The 16,982-nt window shown below is 41.6% G+C and overlaps 2 protein-coding genes across 2 annotated transcripts; both read left to right on the top strand.

The window, feature by feature from the left end:
- The first annotated feature begins 352 nt into the window (after window positions 1-352).
- btbd17b (BTB domain containing 17b) lies at window positions 353-4,571 on the top strand. Its single transcript, XM_006791379.3, has 3 exons — window positions 353-592; window positions 1,896-2,181; window positions 2,483-4,571. The coding sequence occupies exons 1-3, from the start codon at window positions 505-507 to the stop codon at window positions 3,555-3,557; spliced, it is 1,449 nt and encodes a 482-aa protein (XP_006791442.1). The 5' UTR covers window positions 353-504; the 3' UTR covers window positions 3,558-4,571.
- A 149-nt stretch (window positions 4,572-4,720) lies between these two features.
- LOC102787166 (dual specificity mitogen-activated protein kinase kinase 6-like) lies at window positions 4,721-16,550 on the top strand. The gene is made up of 12 exons (XM_006791380.2): window positions 4,721-5,053; window positions 8,553-8,622; window positions 8,756-8,804; window positions 8,902-9,015; window positions 10,026-10,145; window positions 10,244-10,360; window positions 11,506-11,557; window positions 11,653-11,780; window positions 12,024-12,101; window positions 13,884-14,023; window positions 14,269-14,314; window positions 14,597-16,550. Exons 1-12 carry the CDS (start codon window positions 5,035-5,037, stop codon window positions 14,672-14,674), a joined length of 1,011 nt encoding a protein of 336 aa, XP_006791443.1. The 5' UTR covers window positions 4,721-5,034; the 3' UTR covers window positions 14,675-16,550.
- Window positions 16,551-16,982: the final 432 nt, after the last annotated feature.

Here is a 16,982-nt window from a genome sequence, read left to right as displayed (position 1 = left end):
CTGCAGTAATTAACTGATAAATTACACGGCTCTGATTATACTGAACTTAGGTACCATAAAACAAAATTTTCAGTCTAGAGATCTGCTGCAGTTTAAGTGCCATTAAAATGTGAAACTGTGTTGTTATTGATTCTTAATAGTGGCTAACCCCCACTGACTTTTAAACTAAAAAACATTAAGCTGAGTCCTTGGCTGGCCTGGTGTTGCGGATCAATGCCATGTAACATCCAAAAGGGAGAAATTCAAAATCAAAGCTGTCGCTATAGCAACGCCCCTGCCAGATTCCACCAATCAATGGAGTCCGTGGGGTTGTGAGATGCGCCGGGGAAAGGCCAGCGTCCTACATAAAGAGTCCAGGACAGGGAGCCGGGCATCACACGGGGCAACACACCTTTCTGCACACACATACGACAAAGGCAAAGCAGTGAGAAGAAGAAGGGTCAGGAAGAACGGAAGAGTGGAGAAAAGGACAAAGGAAGAGAAGGAGGGAATAACTAAGAAGATATGGTACGCTCATGTGAACAAGAGATTCCTGCCTGGGTCTGTGTGGGCACCCTGCTACTCTTGATCCACTCTGTCACAGTTAGCGGAGGTAAGATAGCAAATTAAAATCAGTAGTTTGAATTTTGCTACTAAAGAGTCTTCTTGCCTTTACATCTTTTTTTTTTTCCACATCCTACACTCTAAGGGAAGCTGTATTGTTCTATTTCAGTCCAGCTCCCCCCATACAGTCATGGGTAGTAGGGCACATCATGAATGTGTGGCTCGTGCCCAGCCTCAGGGCAATGGAGGGGTATTTATCTATTCCACTCATCCTGTCCTCATCTGTTTGTGTGCCGGGTGCAGTGAAAGACGGGCAAGTCCATTTGCCACTAGGCTTTGTGCCAGCACAGTAGTACAGCAGAGTACAAGTGCTGAGAGGGAAAGCTCCCCTACTCCTTAAAAGAAGGGCTGATTGTGACAAAAGTTATCGAAGGCCACATTATGCTGCTGTTTGATGTGTGTACACAGACTCATTTAATCCTTATTTATTAATGTGTATAAACCAATTCACGTCGATAGCTTTTTTTCAAGCTTTAGTAGAAGAGGCACTACTTTTTAAGTTGTCTACTTTTAACTGAATTTCACATTTGTTATTCTTTTTCTAAAGAAATTCTGGAAAAAGATGTAACAGCCATTGTGGGTCTTGGGATTTCTATTTTTCCAATTGATCACACCATGCCAGAATCATTTGTCAATACACACTCTCATATACTCAGCTGGATCACAGTGCTGGCTGGCTAATTGGAAAAATGTTACTTTGAAGTGGGAGCTCTTGATTGCAGTGGAGAAATAAAGACTGTGATGCATCGCGGGAAGCCAAGTGTGCTCCCCCTTGTGTCTCATTAAACCCCCAGTTAACAGGCCAAGAAGGCTGCTGATGGCTGTGGCAGAGCAGAATGGAATCAGCGACTTCTCATGCTGAGTCTTTCATGTATGATTCTCCAGTATGTGCCACTTGTATTTATGCTCAAGAGGACCCATAGAAGAAGCCATCTGCAATGGGGCTGCAAACTCAGGATTCATTTTGGTGCACCTGGTATCTGATGTTGTCTGAGTCAGCCACCTGGCTTGTTGCTCTCGCTCCCTATTAATTGAGAAGAGAGGTAGAGAAGGATGTGTAAGTCTGCTTTTTCCCCCGGCGCATTTTGCCAGTTGTGGTTTAGTCGAAAGAGGTGTGCTATTCCAGTTCTAGATGTGTCAAATATGATTTAACTTGTAAGAAAAAAGATAGAGAAATAATCAATCTGTAATCAGAGATGAATAATACATTTTCTCTAAAAAAAAAAAAAAACTCAAGTGATTGTTGAGTTTCTGACAAGTGGAAACCATCTTGCACTATTTTTTCCCCACAGCTGCCCTGAAGCATGATGTGGCATTGGATAGTGGAGCCACAGTGCTAAATCATACTATGAATTTAGTGCATCGTATGGAGACCCTGCTGGCCCTGGGAAACGGCAGTGATGTCACTCTCCGTGTGGAGACCATCAACACGGACGAAGTGAAGGTGATCCAGGCACACAGCCTGGTTCTTACCCTGCAGAGTGATGTGTTTGAGGAGCTGCTGCTCAGCCGCAACACCAGCTCTGTGGTTCTGAGGGAGACGCCTGACTGTGCAGCCATCTTTGAGAAGTTTGTCAGGTGAGCGGGGACTGTCAGATGCCACGATTTATTAAGACTGATTTGTTACTGGGTCATATCGGAGATGACTAAAAAGATAGACACGTTTCCTATTTTTCTTTTCTTTTCAGATAAGTAAAATGCTCCATCTCCATCTCTATTCTAAAATTACACTTGCTCTTTGAGGCTTGCAGTCTAAAATCAGAGAGTGTGGGCTTTTTTCAGTGACTCAGATGCGTGCAGAAAAAAAGATTCAAAATATAGTATGCCCCACAGAAATGTTCCTTTCTTTTAACAATGCTTTCAAAAAATCTCTTTGCAGGTATCTGTACTGTGGTGATATTTCTCTGCGGCTAGATCAGGCTATTTCTCTACATAAGTTGGCCAGCAAGTACCATGTGTGGGGCTTGCAGGAGGGTTTGACCCAATATATGACTCAACATCTCTCCAGTGATTCACCCACAGGCCACGTGGTTGGTTGGTACAACTATGCTCTACAAATTGGGGACATAACCCTGCGGGACAGCTGTCTGCAGTACCTGTCCTGGAACCTGTCTTCTGTGCTGCAGAGCAGAGAATGGGGCTTCATCAGTGAAGACCTTCTCCTCTCCTTGCTCCAGCGTTCTGACCTCATTCTGCAGAGTGAGCTGGAACTCTACGAGGCACTGGAGGGATGGATTAACCAGAACCAGCCTGTTCGTATGACAGTGGAGAGTGCCCTGAGGGCCGTTCGATATGGCATGATCCCCCCTCAGCATCTCTTCCGTCTTCAGAAACATTCCCCCCTCATGGTGAAGTATTATGAGTCAATCCGTGATCTCCTCTATCTAGCTTTCCAATTTCACTCTGCCTCACCTATCCAGCTTGCCAAGTACTTTGATGTCAACTGCAGTATTTTTACTCCCCGTAACTACCTGTCCTCTGCCTGGGGATCACCTTGGATCATAAATAACCCCACCCGTGATGACCGGAGCTTCAGCTTCCAGACCCAGCTTGGACCCAGTGGCCATGACTCCAGTAAGAGAGTGACATGGAACGCCCTGTTCTCACCTCGGTGGCTCCCGCTCAGTGCCAGGTCAACTTATACCGAACTGGGCGCTATGCAGCCCACCCGCACGGAGGGAGGTCGACCTCGCATCATTGTAACACCAGCCACTTCAAGCCCTGACTTTGCCGGCGTGAGTTTCCAGAAGACGGTGATTGTGATGACAAAGCAGCAGGGAAAAGTGGTGGTCAAGCATGTCTACAACTTCCACCAAAGCACAGAGGAAGCTGGGGATTTTCTGCTGGATGCTGATCTGCAGCGGCGTGCATCCGAATACCTGATTGACAGCTCCCTCTATCTGCACATTGTAATAAAACCTCTCTACCATACCCTTCTTGTTGCCAGGAAGTAAAAACAGGAATTCACTGAGGCCTCATCATCGGTGATCCACCCACACAATCACATGCACATATTCCAAAGTACACTCATATCACAATACATGTGTATGTGTCAAATCTGCGACAATTCCAGTGTTGATTAGTTTGTGCATTTTCCTGTCTTCCAACTAGTAAGAAAAGGATTTGTCTCATAAAATAAAGGACTCAAAATAACAGCTCATAAACTGCTCAGCAGTGATTATTACTGTAATGATGATGGGTTTTTCATGTTTTCATCCATATTGAGAAACAGTGTTACTGTACTGCATTTATCTGTTTTTGTGTGGCAGTTTTCCCCTTAAATGTATTCAATCTATGTGATCTAGTAAGAGAAGCAAGGCTGACATGGTTAGAACAGAGGAGTGATAGTGGCTTCATCAGGATGTTTAATATGGAGCTACCAGAGAGAAGGAAAAGAGAAAACCACAGAGAAGATTTCTAGATGTAGTGAAGGACATGCAGAGGGTTGGTGTGGTAGAGGAGGATGCTAGGGAGAAGATGAGATGGAGGTGGATGATCTGCTGTAGTGAGTTCTAACGGGAACAGGTAAAAGAAAGCGAATACGATCTCAATGTTTTTTGAATAGGCCAGTAGACGTTTTCCTTTAAAATAAAATGTTATTGATCTTACTTTTATGCATTTTCTCATCCAGTACTCTGTATAGAAACATTTACTACATGGCACCTAATTCCTGTGATATGCCCCTGTTTGGATCTTGCATGCCAAACAGTGGAAACTGAAGTGAAATCCCATTATGAGTGTTCCTTAGAATAATATAGTTGACTTGCAAGACTGTAGAGACTTTAGGATTATTGCAGCCATTTGGGTTTGTTTTTCTTCTTCTTCTTTTTATTGTTACACTTGAATGTTGCCTATCTTTTAAAGAAAGTCCATGTGTGATTCTCCTGGAACAAATAAAAAAATCTGTATGAGAAAACACAATTAGAAAAGAAAATGTATGTGGTGACTAGTAAGGATTTCCAAAATAAACTTTGATAAACTAAAATTAAGGTAATATTTTCTTGTGTTTTTATTTTTCCTGGGGGGGGGGGGGGGGGGGGGGGGGGGGGCTATCTTACATTACCGGGAAATTGCCTGGAAACTACAGTCCTCGTGATGCTTTGCGCGCGGCCGGACGTACGTCATCGGAACCTTCAGCTGTCAGACTTTGGCCACCCTGCAGGTTTTGTTAGCAAACTAACGCGAACTCTGCGACTTTATTTAAAGTTGTGCATTCGTCTGCTAACCGATTTTGGAGCTTAAAAGCTGGCGATTGAAGCGCAAAGCTTGCACGAAGACGAGGCGACTCGTTTTTAATCGCTGCTAGCTCTTGCAACACAAGCCAGCTATATACTGAGCGGGTGTAAGAGTAAATGCAGGGAGGGAGGGAGTAAAAAAAAAAAAGGCAAAAGTCTTTGTGCTTCCCTTCCCCCTCATCAAAGCGAAGGGGAAATGTCTCTGTCCAAAGGAGGTAAGTGTCTTTGTTTTGCTCTCTTTAAAAAAAAATACTTAAGTAAATAAATAGCCGTGCATTTATTGGAAACGCCGACGGGCAGTTTGTGGGGAAGTATTTTAGCTAGCTTTGTATAGGAAATGTAACCTTACCAGGTGGAGAGCTGCATGTATGAGAAGAGGGAAAAGAAGCTAGCCAGCATGTCTCTTCTTCAGCTTCCTATCATTATACCCACCCCTGACATCCTGGTATCTCATGGTAGCGTATTCATCACTAACATATTGAAGGCGCTTCCACTCTATACTTTATGTGATTAGTATTATGGCTAAAAGAATACCACCGCGTCGCTTCGTTTAACTTCCCGTGTTGTGGTTAGCTAACAGCATTTTTTTAAGACAAAAAAGGACTTTCGCCAAACTTGCCCCTCAGCTGGAAATCACAACGCTGCGCTTACCTCCCGTGTTTCTGTAAAGTAGAGCACACTGGGATTACAGGTGTTTATATTTTTAGTACCCCCCTCCTCTCTCCTGACTTATGAATCATCTATTTTTCGTCTCCTTTTGTTTTGGTCAGTCTGTTAGCGCAAAAGGTATTTTTAGCCTCGCGTCCGTGAAAATACCTTTTGTATTTTTTGTGCGTGTGTTTGTGGAGTTTTTCCCCCTCGCTGTGGAAATTCTTTGCTTTTTAAAGCAGGCGGCGAGGCTAAGCAGCCAGGGCCAGTATCACACACAGTAAAAAACAAAAAAACAAACAAAAACACACCTTGGAAAAAAAATCAAGGTTCTTCCTCTGCGTCACACAATGCGTGATGATGATCATACTGATGATGTCAATTTACATCTCAAGTTGACCGCTTGTGTCATTACACAATCGCGTTAGCGTTACCAAGGCTGGGAGTGCTCGGTGTTTTTGAGACGGCCGGGTTAGATTGGCTGGGTGCTATTCAGACAGTCTCAGCCTTTGGCCTACCATAGCATGTTTTGACTTGCAGCAGTCTGTTGACAGTTCATTTGCTGCAAGCAGATAGCTGCTACACAGGTTCTGTGCTCTTATTACTGCGTGCAAAGCGGGTTGTGGAAGGATTTTTTTCCTTTCTTTTGGCCACTACAAGGAGTTGTACTTTCCCCGGTCAGTGGTGGTGTGGGTCTAAGAGTGCTGCATGGCATTGTGGAGGCATGTTTCGAGATTGGGTTCTCTCTAAAACACTGATAGGGTTGTGTGGAAGATTATCTGGGCATGAGTCATCATTGTCTTTATATGGACCCACTCTAAGGCTGGAACTTCCTGATGGTGACTCGCTGCACAGCTATTGGCACTTTGATCCCATGCACAATCCAGAAATTCTTGTTCACATTATGTATAGCATTGCTGTTCTCTGGGTATTTTCCACTGAACATCACTGGATTTCTAAGAATTCAATATGCTACAAATATGTTTGTAGTGGTTGACCTGAATGAACATCTTCCTGTGTATGAAAAAAAAATGCAGAATACATCTAATATTTGCTTATAAAGCAAGTCTTTAGTGCAGACACTAGCATGGTTCCTTTTATGGTTTACTTCTGAAAAAGGCATGAGTTTCTGGGTAAGCACTAGGATTTTTTCCTCCCTAGAAACACTCTCTACTCAGAGCATTTCTGATAAAATGTCTGTTTCCATAATTTTTTTTTAATTCCACATGCAGCTTAATATACATTGACTGTGTTTATTGTCATGGCACTATTGTGTCCTCTGAGGCTCAGTTTGCAACAGGGACAACAAGCGAGCCAACTGAAATGACCTCATATTTCCCAAAGGGTCCTGACAGTTTTAGAGTGTTTAAGCGGATGTGTCCCGTCTGACTGGCTGTGACTCATATCCCACTGCCCTATGGTTGCTACAGGGTCACTCCGCACACCACATGCTGTGTCCCCAAACAGGACGACTACCTGACAGGAGATCACATTCCAAAGCCACTGAAACGTCACTGCACATAACTCCCACATAACTCAAACTACAACATGCACATATATCTTATTGCTTAGGTAGTTTTTCGCCTGCTGCAGGAGGTCATTGTTAAATGCATTCGAAAGCTTAAAATCAGCTTTGGTATTTGAGATGTGTCAGTAATGTTGGCCTAATTTTGTTGCATGGGGACAGACTTGTCTTATTCGTCAGGTCATCAAAAGACTGAGTGCTCGCGCTTTATCCCACGCAGAGGAAATGCAAAATCTATTTTTGACCGAGCATGTGTGAGTAAATCACACTCAATCTCTCCCTACCACATGAGACTACTGTAGTCTGTCCAGACACTGCAGGCTTATTTTAGGGTTGCAGCACAAAATGGATGTGTCTAGGTTTCATTGGTTGGCTATAGAAATCTAAAATCGTTGTAGAAAGTTCACTTCCCTTCCAGCTTGAGCTACCAAAGGAGGGGTTTACCCAAACATACTTCCTCCACACTGGAGTGGTGTGACTCACTCAGTGAAAGCAAGTAACAACGACAGCTAAAAAAATCAAAGTTTTCGCCAATTGTTGCTATTTTTCCTTTCTAAAACTGAAGGTGACTTACTTGCACATTGAACTAGTTTCTCTGAACTATGGTTAGAACAATTACGTCACATCCTAGTGGGCGAAACTGTGGCCTCGCAGTCACAGCGCATGCAGACAAAAGTCAACAAGGTCTTCTGTTTCTCCTCTCAAGCCTGGAACAAGAGCGAGCATGCTCGACACAAGTGTCAAGAGGAGTCAAAAGCTATTTTTCCCCCCCTTGTTGTTCCTCGTAAGCTCGGTAGCTGTGTCATTCTGGCAGAGACTCGCAGCCTCTTGTGGGAAGTCTCAGAGGCTGCTGGTAAACTGTGTTTATGAATGGGTGGCTGTCAGGAAATTAGCAGAGGAACCTCCCACAGCTGCAGAGTTTGGACCATAGTTTGCTCTCCACACAACAAAAAAATGTACAAAGAACTCAAATTTGTTTTTGTAAAGAAAAAAAGGAAGGATTGTATTGGTTAAACACGCAAAACATGCCAGGAAGGAAGGCTTGATTCCACTGTACCCCCTCACACCCCCACTTCATTTGAGTCATCATACCAGTGCTGATTAGTCATTCAGTCCACCTTCTCTCTATGGAAGGGCCTTAGCTTTGGGCACACCTAATCTCCAATTAGATAACAGGTCATTTGCTATAGTTTGCGTAAGCGGAAGGCTACAGCAAAGTGATTGACTTTTAAAGTGCTCTTTACTATGAGAACAGAAAAGGAATAAAAAAAAACAAAAAACATATCAATAAGCAAATGTGGATTATTAATAAAAAGGCAGTAGTTGAAACTAAGTATTCTGAACCTCAATTTTCATCTTTTGTTGTGCAGAGGATGGCAGCTTTACACTCAGTGCCAAATAGCCTTTTAAGTTTTGCAAGAAGAGATGAATAATTGCTCCACTGGAAGGACTGCTAATTATACAACCTGTGGTTTCTACTGCATACAGCTTTATTGATCACCACGTCCTGAGATGGCAATGTTTTATTCATTTGTTTTAAGGGAAGAAGAAAAGCCCTGGGCTGAAGCTGGCCAAAGAAGTTTTTGCAACGCCACCACCAGAAGTAACAGCGTAAGGCTATTTTTAAATATTGAGATAGTGAGCCATGCTTCTCAAAGTTGGCTCAAATAGATTGATAAATCTCAGTTACATTACAACTAAGCATAGAATTGCTGTTGCTTATTTATTTGTTGTTTTCCTGCAGGCCCCCTCGAGATCTTGGCTCCATAACTTCTGTCACAATTGGAGATCAGGTAAAGCTGGCTCTGTGTTCCTCAGAAACATGCAATTCTATTGATTTTTCCTGAGCTAAATACATGCAATATCACAACTTTTCACTTCTTGGTCTAGAACTTTGTCGTGAAGGCAGATGACTTGGAGCAGATTGAAGAGCTGGGGAGGGGAGCATATGGTGTGGTGGACAAGATGAAACATGTGCCCAGTGGTGTTATCATGGCTGTCAAGGTAAGCAGCAAAGCTACTACTCTGGCTAACTGATGTATCATCTCTGTAAATGCACTGTGTTTTTAAAATGCTAATATAAATGATAGATGTATCCGGTATATGACCTCAGCTTGTAAACACTTGGAGCCTTCCAACTCAGTGACTCAATGTTTGAGGGGCAATGTAGATATAAGGAGCGCCATGGACAATTTGATTTAAGCTATACCTGCCCTTGTTCATGCATTTATTACAGATTTCTCCCATATTGGCTTCCCTTCATTGGCTCCTTGTTAAATCAAGAATTGAATTTGAAATCCTTCTCCTTAGGTCTTGAATAATCAGGCCGTGTCATATCTTAAAGACCTCATAGTATCATGTTACCCCAACAGAGCACTTTGCTTTGAGACTGCAGGCTTACTTTTCTAAAAGTAGAATGGGAGGCAGAGCTTTCAGCTATCTGGCCCTTCTCCTATGGATCCAGCTCCCAGTTTGGATTCGGGAGATGGACACGCTCTCTATTTTTAAGGTTGGAGTTAAAACTTTCCTTTTTGATAAAGCTTTATAATTAGGTCTTGATCAAGTGACCCTTAACCACCCCTTATGTATGCTGGTATAGAGTCAGCCTGCTGCAGGACTTCATGTGATGTACTGAGCACTTCTCCACTTACCTGTGTTTATGCACCACTGCAGCATGCCATTGCAGTTTTGCCTTCTGTCTCCCTGAGTTTGGGTTTTGTCCCATCTCTTTTTCCCTCATCCTCCAACCAGTCACAGTCAATGGCTACCCCTCCCTGTGCCTGGTTCTTCTGAAGGTTTCGTCCTGTTAGAAGGGACATTTTCCTTCCCACCATTTCAGAGTGCTTGCTTGTAGCGAGTCTTGTTGGATTGTTGGGATTTTCTGTCAGACACTGTTGGGTCTTTACCTTAATGTAAAGCACCTTTAGGTGACTGTTGTGGAGCCTTGGCACTGTGTAAATAAAGCTAAATTGAATGGTGCTGAAACTGCAAATCTATGATATTTGTGTCACCAGAGGATCCGTGCCACAGTCAACACTCTGGAGCAGAAGAGGCTGCTGATGGACCTGGACATTTCCATGAGGACCGTGGACTGCTCCTACACTGTGACTTTCTATGGCGCCCTATTCAGAGAGGTGAAGCCAGTGTTTAAACGTCATTCGTGTATGACTGTGCTGTGCACTGTGTGTTTCTCACCTTATTAATGGTCGATCATCTTTTTGGGGTTTTTTAGGGTGATGTTTGGATCTGCATGGAACTGATGGACACATCTTTGGATAAGTTCTATAAGAAAGTTATTGAGAAGGGCAGAACTATTCCCGAGGACATCTTGGGCAAGATCACGGTAGCAGTAAGTCACGTCCTCGACATTTTAAAGCCAGTATCACTAAGATTAGGTGGATGCACATGTGCATGCGAATACTTTAAAGGAGTAGCTCACTTTCCTTTTCTCTAGAACAAATGCTTACTTTCTTCTTAAGAGGAAGATAAGTAGAATGACAGTTTGTGGTTTTGCTGGTGAACAGCAGCTGGGCGTAGAGACTTTCTAGAATCTTGACATCACATTGAGGTCGTCAGTCAGGCAGAGCTACAGTTTGAGATGCTCAGTATGGATGCTCTGATAAGCGTTTGTCAGAAAATTCTCACAAGTCCCTCCAGTTCTGCAAACATTTTACATTTCTGCATGTGTACGATTTGGAAAAAAATCGTAACTTTGATGTGTGCAAAACCCCAAAAATACAACAGTAAGAAAGTGGTTTAAACAGCAAATTTGAATTTGTGTTTTTTGCAGAGCATAAGCCTCGTTTGATTGCTATGAAGCCTTTTAAAAAAACCTGAGAAGTTGAAGAGTAATAAAGTTTATGCAAAGGACAGTGTTGCATTGAAAATAGATATGATTATGTGGTGGAAATCACTGCACGGGCTATGCAAGACTTCAGGAAGCTTTTAAAAAGACTACTGAGAAACTTTGTTGAATTATGAAAACATAAACACAACAAATGTGGCACTGAACTGTTACATTATTGTGACATTATTGTTTTTAGAACTACACAATTTGATCTCTTTGTTTCCACAACACACACACAGACCAAACGCTACCATTAAAAGTTATGCAGCACAGCGGGAGAATGCACAACTTCTTTTCAAACTTGTTTGCATCAAATTGTAAATGAGCATAATGCAACCTCCTGTTTGTAAATTTTCCATATCAGATATGTTTTATGTTCAAATAAATGTTCAAATAAATGTTAGGTATGAATCATTTGCAAAGCACCATATCCTTTTGTCCTAGCATAACACATAATACATATACATATATAATAATAGCATAACACATAATAAATAAATAAATAAATAAATATATAAATATATATATATATATATATATATATATATATATATATATATATATATATATATATATATATATATATATATATATATATATATATATATATATAATCTTTTTCTGAAATTTTGCTATTTATTCTACAGATTGTAAAGGCATTAGAACATCTGCACCGTAACCTGTCAGTGATACACAGAGGTAATCAAAAGATCAAATCACAATTGTACAGATTTTTCTCATCATTTTTAATCTTGTATGTGCTCTCTTACACTCTTAACAATGTTTCTCACCAGATGTAAAGCCCTCCAATGTTTTGATCAACACCTTGGGCCAAGTGAAGATGTGCGACTTTGGCATTAGTGGCCACCTGGTGGATTCAGTGGCTAAAACGATGGATGCAGGCTGCAAGCCCTACATGGCGGTGAGTGAGGACTGTCAGAGCCTCTGCTGCCCAACAGTCCCTGAAATGTCAGCTCATAAAACCAGAGCATTATTTTAAGTAGTCTTGAGAGTTTTCCTATTTTGGATACTTCAGAATGTTCAATGATTCTAATTCATGTCTGACTTTGAGATTCATTTTTTTAAATTCATTTATTAAAAAAAATAGAAAAGTAATGATCAAATATTTGTATCACTTATCTGTTCCTAATGTTTTCTTTTTCAGCCTGAGCGGATCAACCCTGACCTCAACCAGAAAGGCTACAGCGTCAAGTCGGACATATGGAGCCTTGGTATCACAATGGTGAGCAGAGCTGTACATGGAAATTTGAATCTTTTCTACCTCCACGCAAAGAAATGTTTTCAAAAAGTAGTGCTGCCTCGTAGCATCCACTGACTTACCTTTTTACTCGCATGTGGATAAAACCACTTTTAAAGGTTGCAAACCGTCCTTTTTCTGTTAGATGATGAACACTTTTATGTGCTCTGCTGCTTCGAGTTTATTTTGGATCCACACCAGTCACACAGATGGCAACCACCACACTCAATCACTAATCATCTGTCCATTGTCCTGTCAATCAGAGCAGTTAATATGTCACAAAAATAAAATGATAAACTCGATTTTCTTGTCAGAAATCATGAGAACGAATATGCAAACAATGGCAGGCTGCCTCGGGTTGATTTGTGTAACTAACCATTTGGTGAGATACAATGCTACCAGCTAATGCTGAGTCACGGTGACCATTACACTTTTGATAACCGAGCCACACGGATTCCATTTCATTCGGCTGATAATAGCAGTTTATGGTGGTTTCAATTAGTATATAAAATGGCTTACAGATTGCTAGAACTTTTATTAACTCGTTTTTACTTTGACTCTTAAGTCTGATTGCTCTGTGCTCTGACATGAAGGATACATTTCAGGCTTCTCAGTAAAAATTGGTCTAATTCAAGACAAATGCTGATTAAAAAATTTTAAATAAATTTTTTATGTTGCATGAAACCATGTATAATTACATGGAATGCATTTACACTCACTGGCCACTTTATTAGTTACACTTTGATAGCACTGGCTTGGACCCTTTTTGGCTCCAGAACTGCTTTAATTTTTCCGCAAAGTGCTGGAAACATTCCTCTGAGAATTTTGTTCGTCTTGACATGTTGGCGTCACAGTTATTGCACGTTTGCCAGCTTTGCATCCTTGAAATGAATCTCCCATTCCGCCACGTACCAAACATGCTCTGTTGGATTGAGACTTGGTGACTGTGGAGGCCATTTGTCCTGTTCAACCACCAACTTGAGATGGTTTGAGCTTTGTGACATGTTAAGTTATTCTGCTGGAAGAAGCATCAGAAGATCATAACAGGGTAAAAATGGTCAGCAGCAATACTCTGGTGGTTTGTGGCATTTTAATGCTGCTCAGTTGATTCAAAGGGATCCACTGCAACACTTTTAGGATCCTTATGCCAAATTCTGACCCTACCATCAAATGATGAAGTAGAAATCTTCTATTGCTCAATTTTGGTGTGCCTGTGTGAATTGTACCCTAAGTTCCCTGTTCTTAGCTGACAAGAGTGGCCTCCACTATGGTCTTATGCTGCTGTAGCCCATCTCCTTCAAACTTTAAAGTGTTGAGATGCTCTTCTCCATATCTTGGTTATAATGAGTGGTTATTTGAGTTTGACTTGGATTCCTGACTCCCTGGATTTTTTAATTTTTTTTGTTCCATAGATCGGGAGTGTTTTCTTAAATACTCAAACCAGCCTGTCTGGCACCAACAGCCATGTCCATCCAGTTCTGATGCTTGGTTTGAAGTGTTTACGTGCCTGGATGCACCGATGCCATGTGATTGGCTGATTAGATATTTGTATTGATGAGCAATTGAACAGGTGTACATAATGAAGTGGCCAGTGAGCGTAATAAAAGTTTCCAATTGTGCAAAATTCAAATTCTGTTGAAAGAAATTTTGCAAAATGTGCTGAGTTTCTGCAAACATGAAAGTAAACCAGTACATGTAACATGTAATCATGAAGTTGAGCTGTAATGAGTACAGTATTTGTTGAATTTTCCTTTCTTTTCTTCCTAGATTGAACTGGCCATTTTGAAATTTCCCTACGACTCATGGGGAACTCCCTTCCAACAGCTCAAACAGGTGGTGGATGAACCTTCTCCACAGTTGCCTGCTGACCGTTTCTCCCCAGAATTTGTAGATTTCATCTCTCAGTGGTGAGTTTCACCTTAGATGGCAATCAATACCTTGTGCTTTAAAAAAAACACACAAAAAAAAACAGGAAGTAAACACTGAGATCCAGCAGGGGTCAGTGTTTGCTGTTTCTTTACTGAAAGAGGTGGAGAGTTTCTGTGTGTGACAGGACATGAGACCATGCTCACATATTTTAGTACTTCTTTTATATAGTTTTTGTATAAAATTATTATTTTTTTCTCACTTTTGCATTTCTTTTGTTTTACAGCTTAAGAAAGAAGCCCAATGAACGACCGGCTTATACAGAATTGATGGTTAGTTGTTTGTAAATATTTGATCACTTTCTCAAAAATTCCAAACACCTGTCATGTAACAAGCAGTTTTGCCGCCATTAGCATTCCTGCCATGAAGATCAGTGTCTCATTCTTTTTTTTCCACAAGAGGGCAGCCTTGTTCTTTTAACCCAACAAACCTGTTAAATTATGTGCATTTAACATGTAAATAACAAGAGACCTGTAAGTAGAATGTTTTCCTGCCATTCTGAAACATTATTTCTTTTCTATTTATATGTATATATATAATTTTTTTTTATGCAGAAACATCCATTTTTCACCCTGCATGACTCCAAAGAGACAGACGTGGCCAGTTTCGTCAAGGTCATCCTGGATGACTGATGGGGTCACTCCAGGCTCCGCCTCATCGGGGATAGGTGGGACCTCTCAGCAAACGAACCTATGGCCTACCTTTTTGTGAAAACTCACTGGAATGACAGACTCATGCACCCACACACAACAAAGGGGGTGACCCAAAGACTGACAGCAGCCCAACAGCACTGGAGTTGGACAGCAGTGGTGATATGAACTTGTACGGTCAACTGGAGAGGTTTTAATTCACTCTTCCCAAGCTTCCTGTGTGAGCAGTTATGCAGTACGACAAAATATGAACTCACCCCACTCATTTGTTGTTCTTATCTTGTTCAGTCCCCCTCCAAAAAATCCTTATTTTAACTCTCTCTCTAAAGCAGACAGAGCCAGCCTTTATTTGTTTGTGACACATATTTTATGCATACTTTCAATTATATCTGCAAAACCATCAGTTAATGTGTATGCTGTTCTTGTACTGAAAGCTATATTTGCATATCCGTTTGTATCCGTTTCAATACTGTAGCTCATTGAAAAGTGTGAATTTTACCACACTAGGGCCTTACTGGTCAGCTCGGATCAGGTCTAACCTGGTTGCTGCCCACGTGTGATTGATCAGTGCGGGGGCTCCAGTTGTTGTGGGCCAGGCTGTGTGGGAGGCTCCGGAGCTGAGACAAAACGCAAGAAATGTCAAAGGTCATATTCTGGATAAGTCGAGTCGCACAGATCTGATCCATGCAGTGGGCCCTCCCCGCATTGTGGTTTTTTTGGGTATTACAGAGTTGGCTCCTGTGCTGCCATTGTTACTGCCTGGTGGTGTTCAGGGGTTTGCCTAATCAAGCTCACAGCTTCGTCTTCTATGTGCCATTTTGCAAATCGTTCTCATGACTTATTGCATTAAATAATTTGTGTTCTTTTTTGCATTTGTTCTTTCCTGTGTTTTGTTTTGTCCCCCCCCCCCTCAACCACCCTTTTAACCCCACTCCCTCCTCCTCTCAGTTCCTTCTTATCTTATTGATTCTGGTTGTTTTTGTTTTAGAGATCTTTCTATGCCTTACACAGGCAGTATGTTAGGGAAATAATTTATGTTTGGAAGATGTAAATATCTTTTTTTTGTTTTGTTTTGGTTTTTTTCTTTTTAAATGTAAGATGACACTGTCCCAACCTGTCCCGGTGTAGATGAATGGTAGAGTGGTTGGATTAGTTCGTTTTAATGCAGTGTGACACGCATGCACACAAAACTCACAGGGCAAGCTGACTGGGCCAGGACTGATGTGCTCCACCACTCAGGTTTCTGCGCTCTCCTATCAGTACTCAAGGATGACAACACCCCCCCGTTCCCCCCTCACCCTGGTCATCTTCATGAGTACTGGACCAAGATCCTAATTTTTTTTTTTTTTAAGTCCATGGTGGGCAGCCATCATTGTTTCTCTCAGACCATCCTATGCAGAGCTCCATGTGCACACAGCAAGAGGCACTTGTTATGTGGCAGTTTCCCCACCCCCAAGTGTTAAGAGACTGAGATGGGGATGGTATTGATGGTGGCGATAACTGCCAGGACTCAGTTCATGGCTAGTACTCGCTGCCCCTCTGGTTTACACTGTAGTGCTACCTTTTAAGTCAGTGAATTAGGAGTATTTATGATTGTGAATAAGGGAAAAGCTAGCAACACCACAAAGAAGCTGCTGTGGGGTTTTTTTTTTTTCTTTCGTTTTTTTCGGCCTTCTTTGCATGGCCATTCCCTTGGTGTGTAAAAGTGAGCTTTTGCGCTGATCACAATGAGAATGGAACACTTGCTCTACCTCTTATTCCTTCACTCTATTTGCCACCTCTTCACTGGGTGGGAATGACAAACTTGAACTACGGACAGACAAAAAAATAAATAAATAAATGCTTTATTGTTCAGTAACTAACTTTCATGTCATTATTCCTGCATGTTTACCAATAAAACTTTCCAAGGGTAATGCAGGCATTACTGTACAGCTCTGAAGTTGTTTGGAGTGACATTTAATCAAACAGTGTGTCAAAGATGGACGCAGCCTACAACTGTTTGCCTTAAACCTAAATTCCATACAATTGCCAGCAGTGAGCGACTGGTTTACAAAACGCAAGATTCTTTATCTACAAGGAAAATGCTGCTCACTTGATTGGCGATGTCAAGCATTCAATGAGTTTAAGGTTTCACTCGGTAGTTTAAAGTAATGGAAAAGCAAAAGTTGTCCATTTGTAAATTTGGTCTTGGCGAAAGTCAAGGCTTCAGAAAGAGTCCAGTCAAGAGTTTTGTTGGGTTTTTGTTTGTTTGTTTGTTTTCCAGTATTGTCTCTTTGTAGATCTGTCTTCC

This window comes from Neolamprologus brichardi, chromosome 4, assembly GCF_056152115.1.
Source record: "Neolamprologus brichardi isolate AB-2024 chromosome 4, ASM5615211v1, whole genome shotgun sequence".
Classification (NCBI taxonomy): domain Eukaryota; kingdom Metazoa; phylum Chordata; class Actinopteri; order Cichliformes; family Cichlidae; genus Neolamprologus; species Neolamprologus brichardi.
The sequence above is the reverse complement of the archived record's forward strand: the minus strand, read 5'-3'. Positions and strand labels throughout refer to the sequence as shown.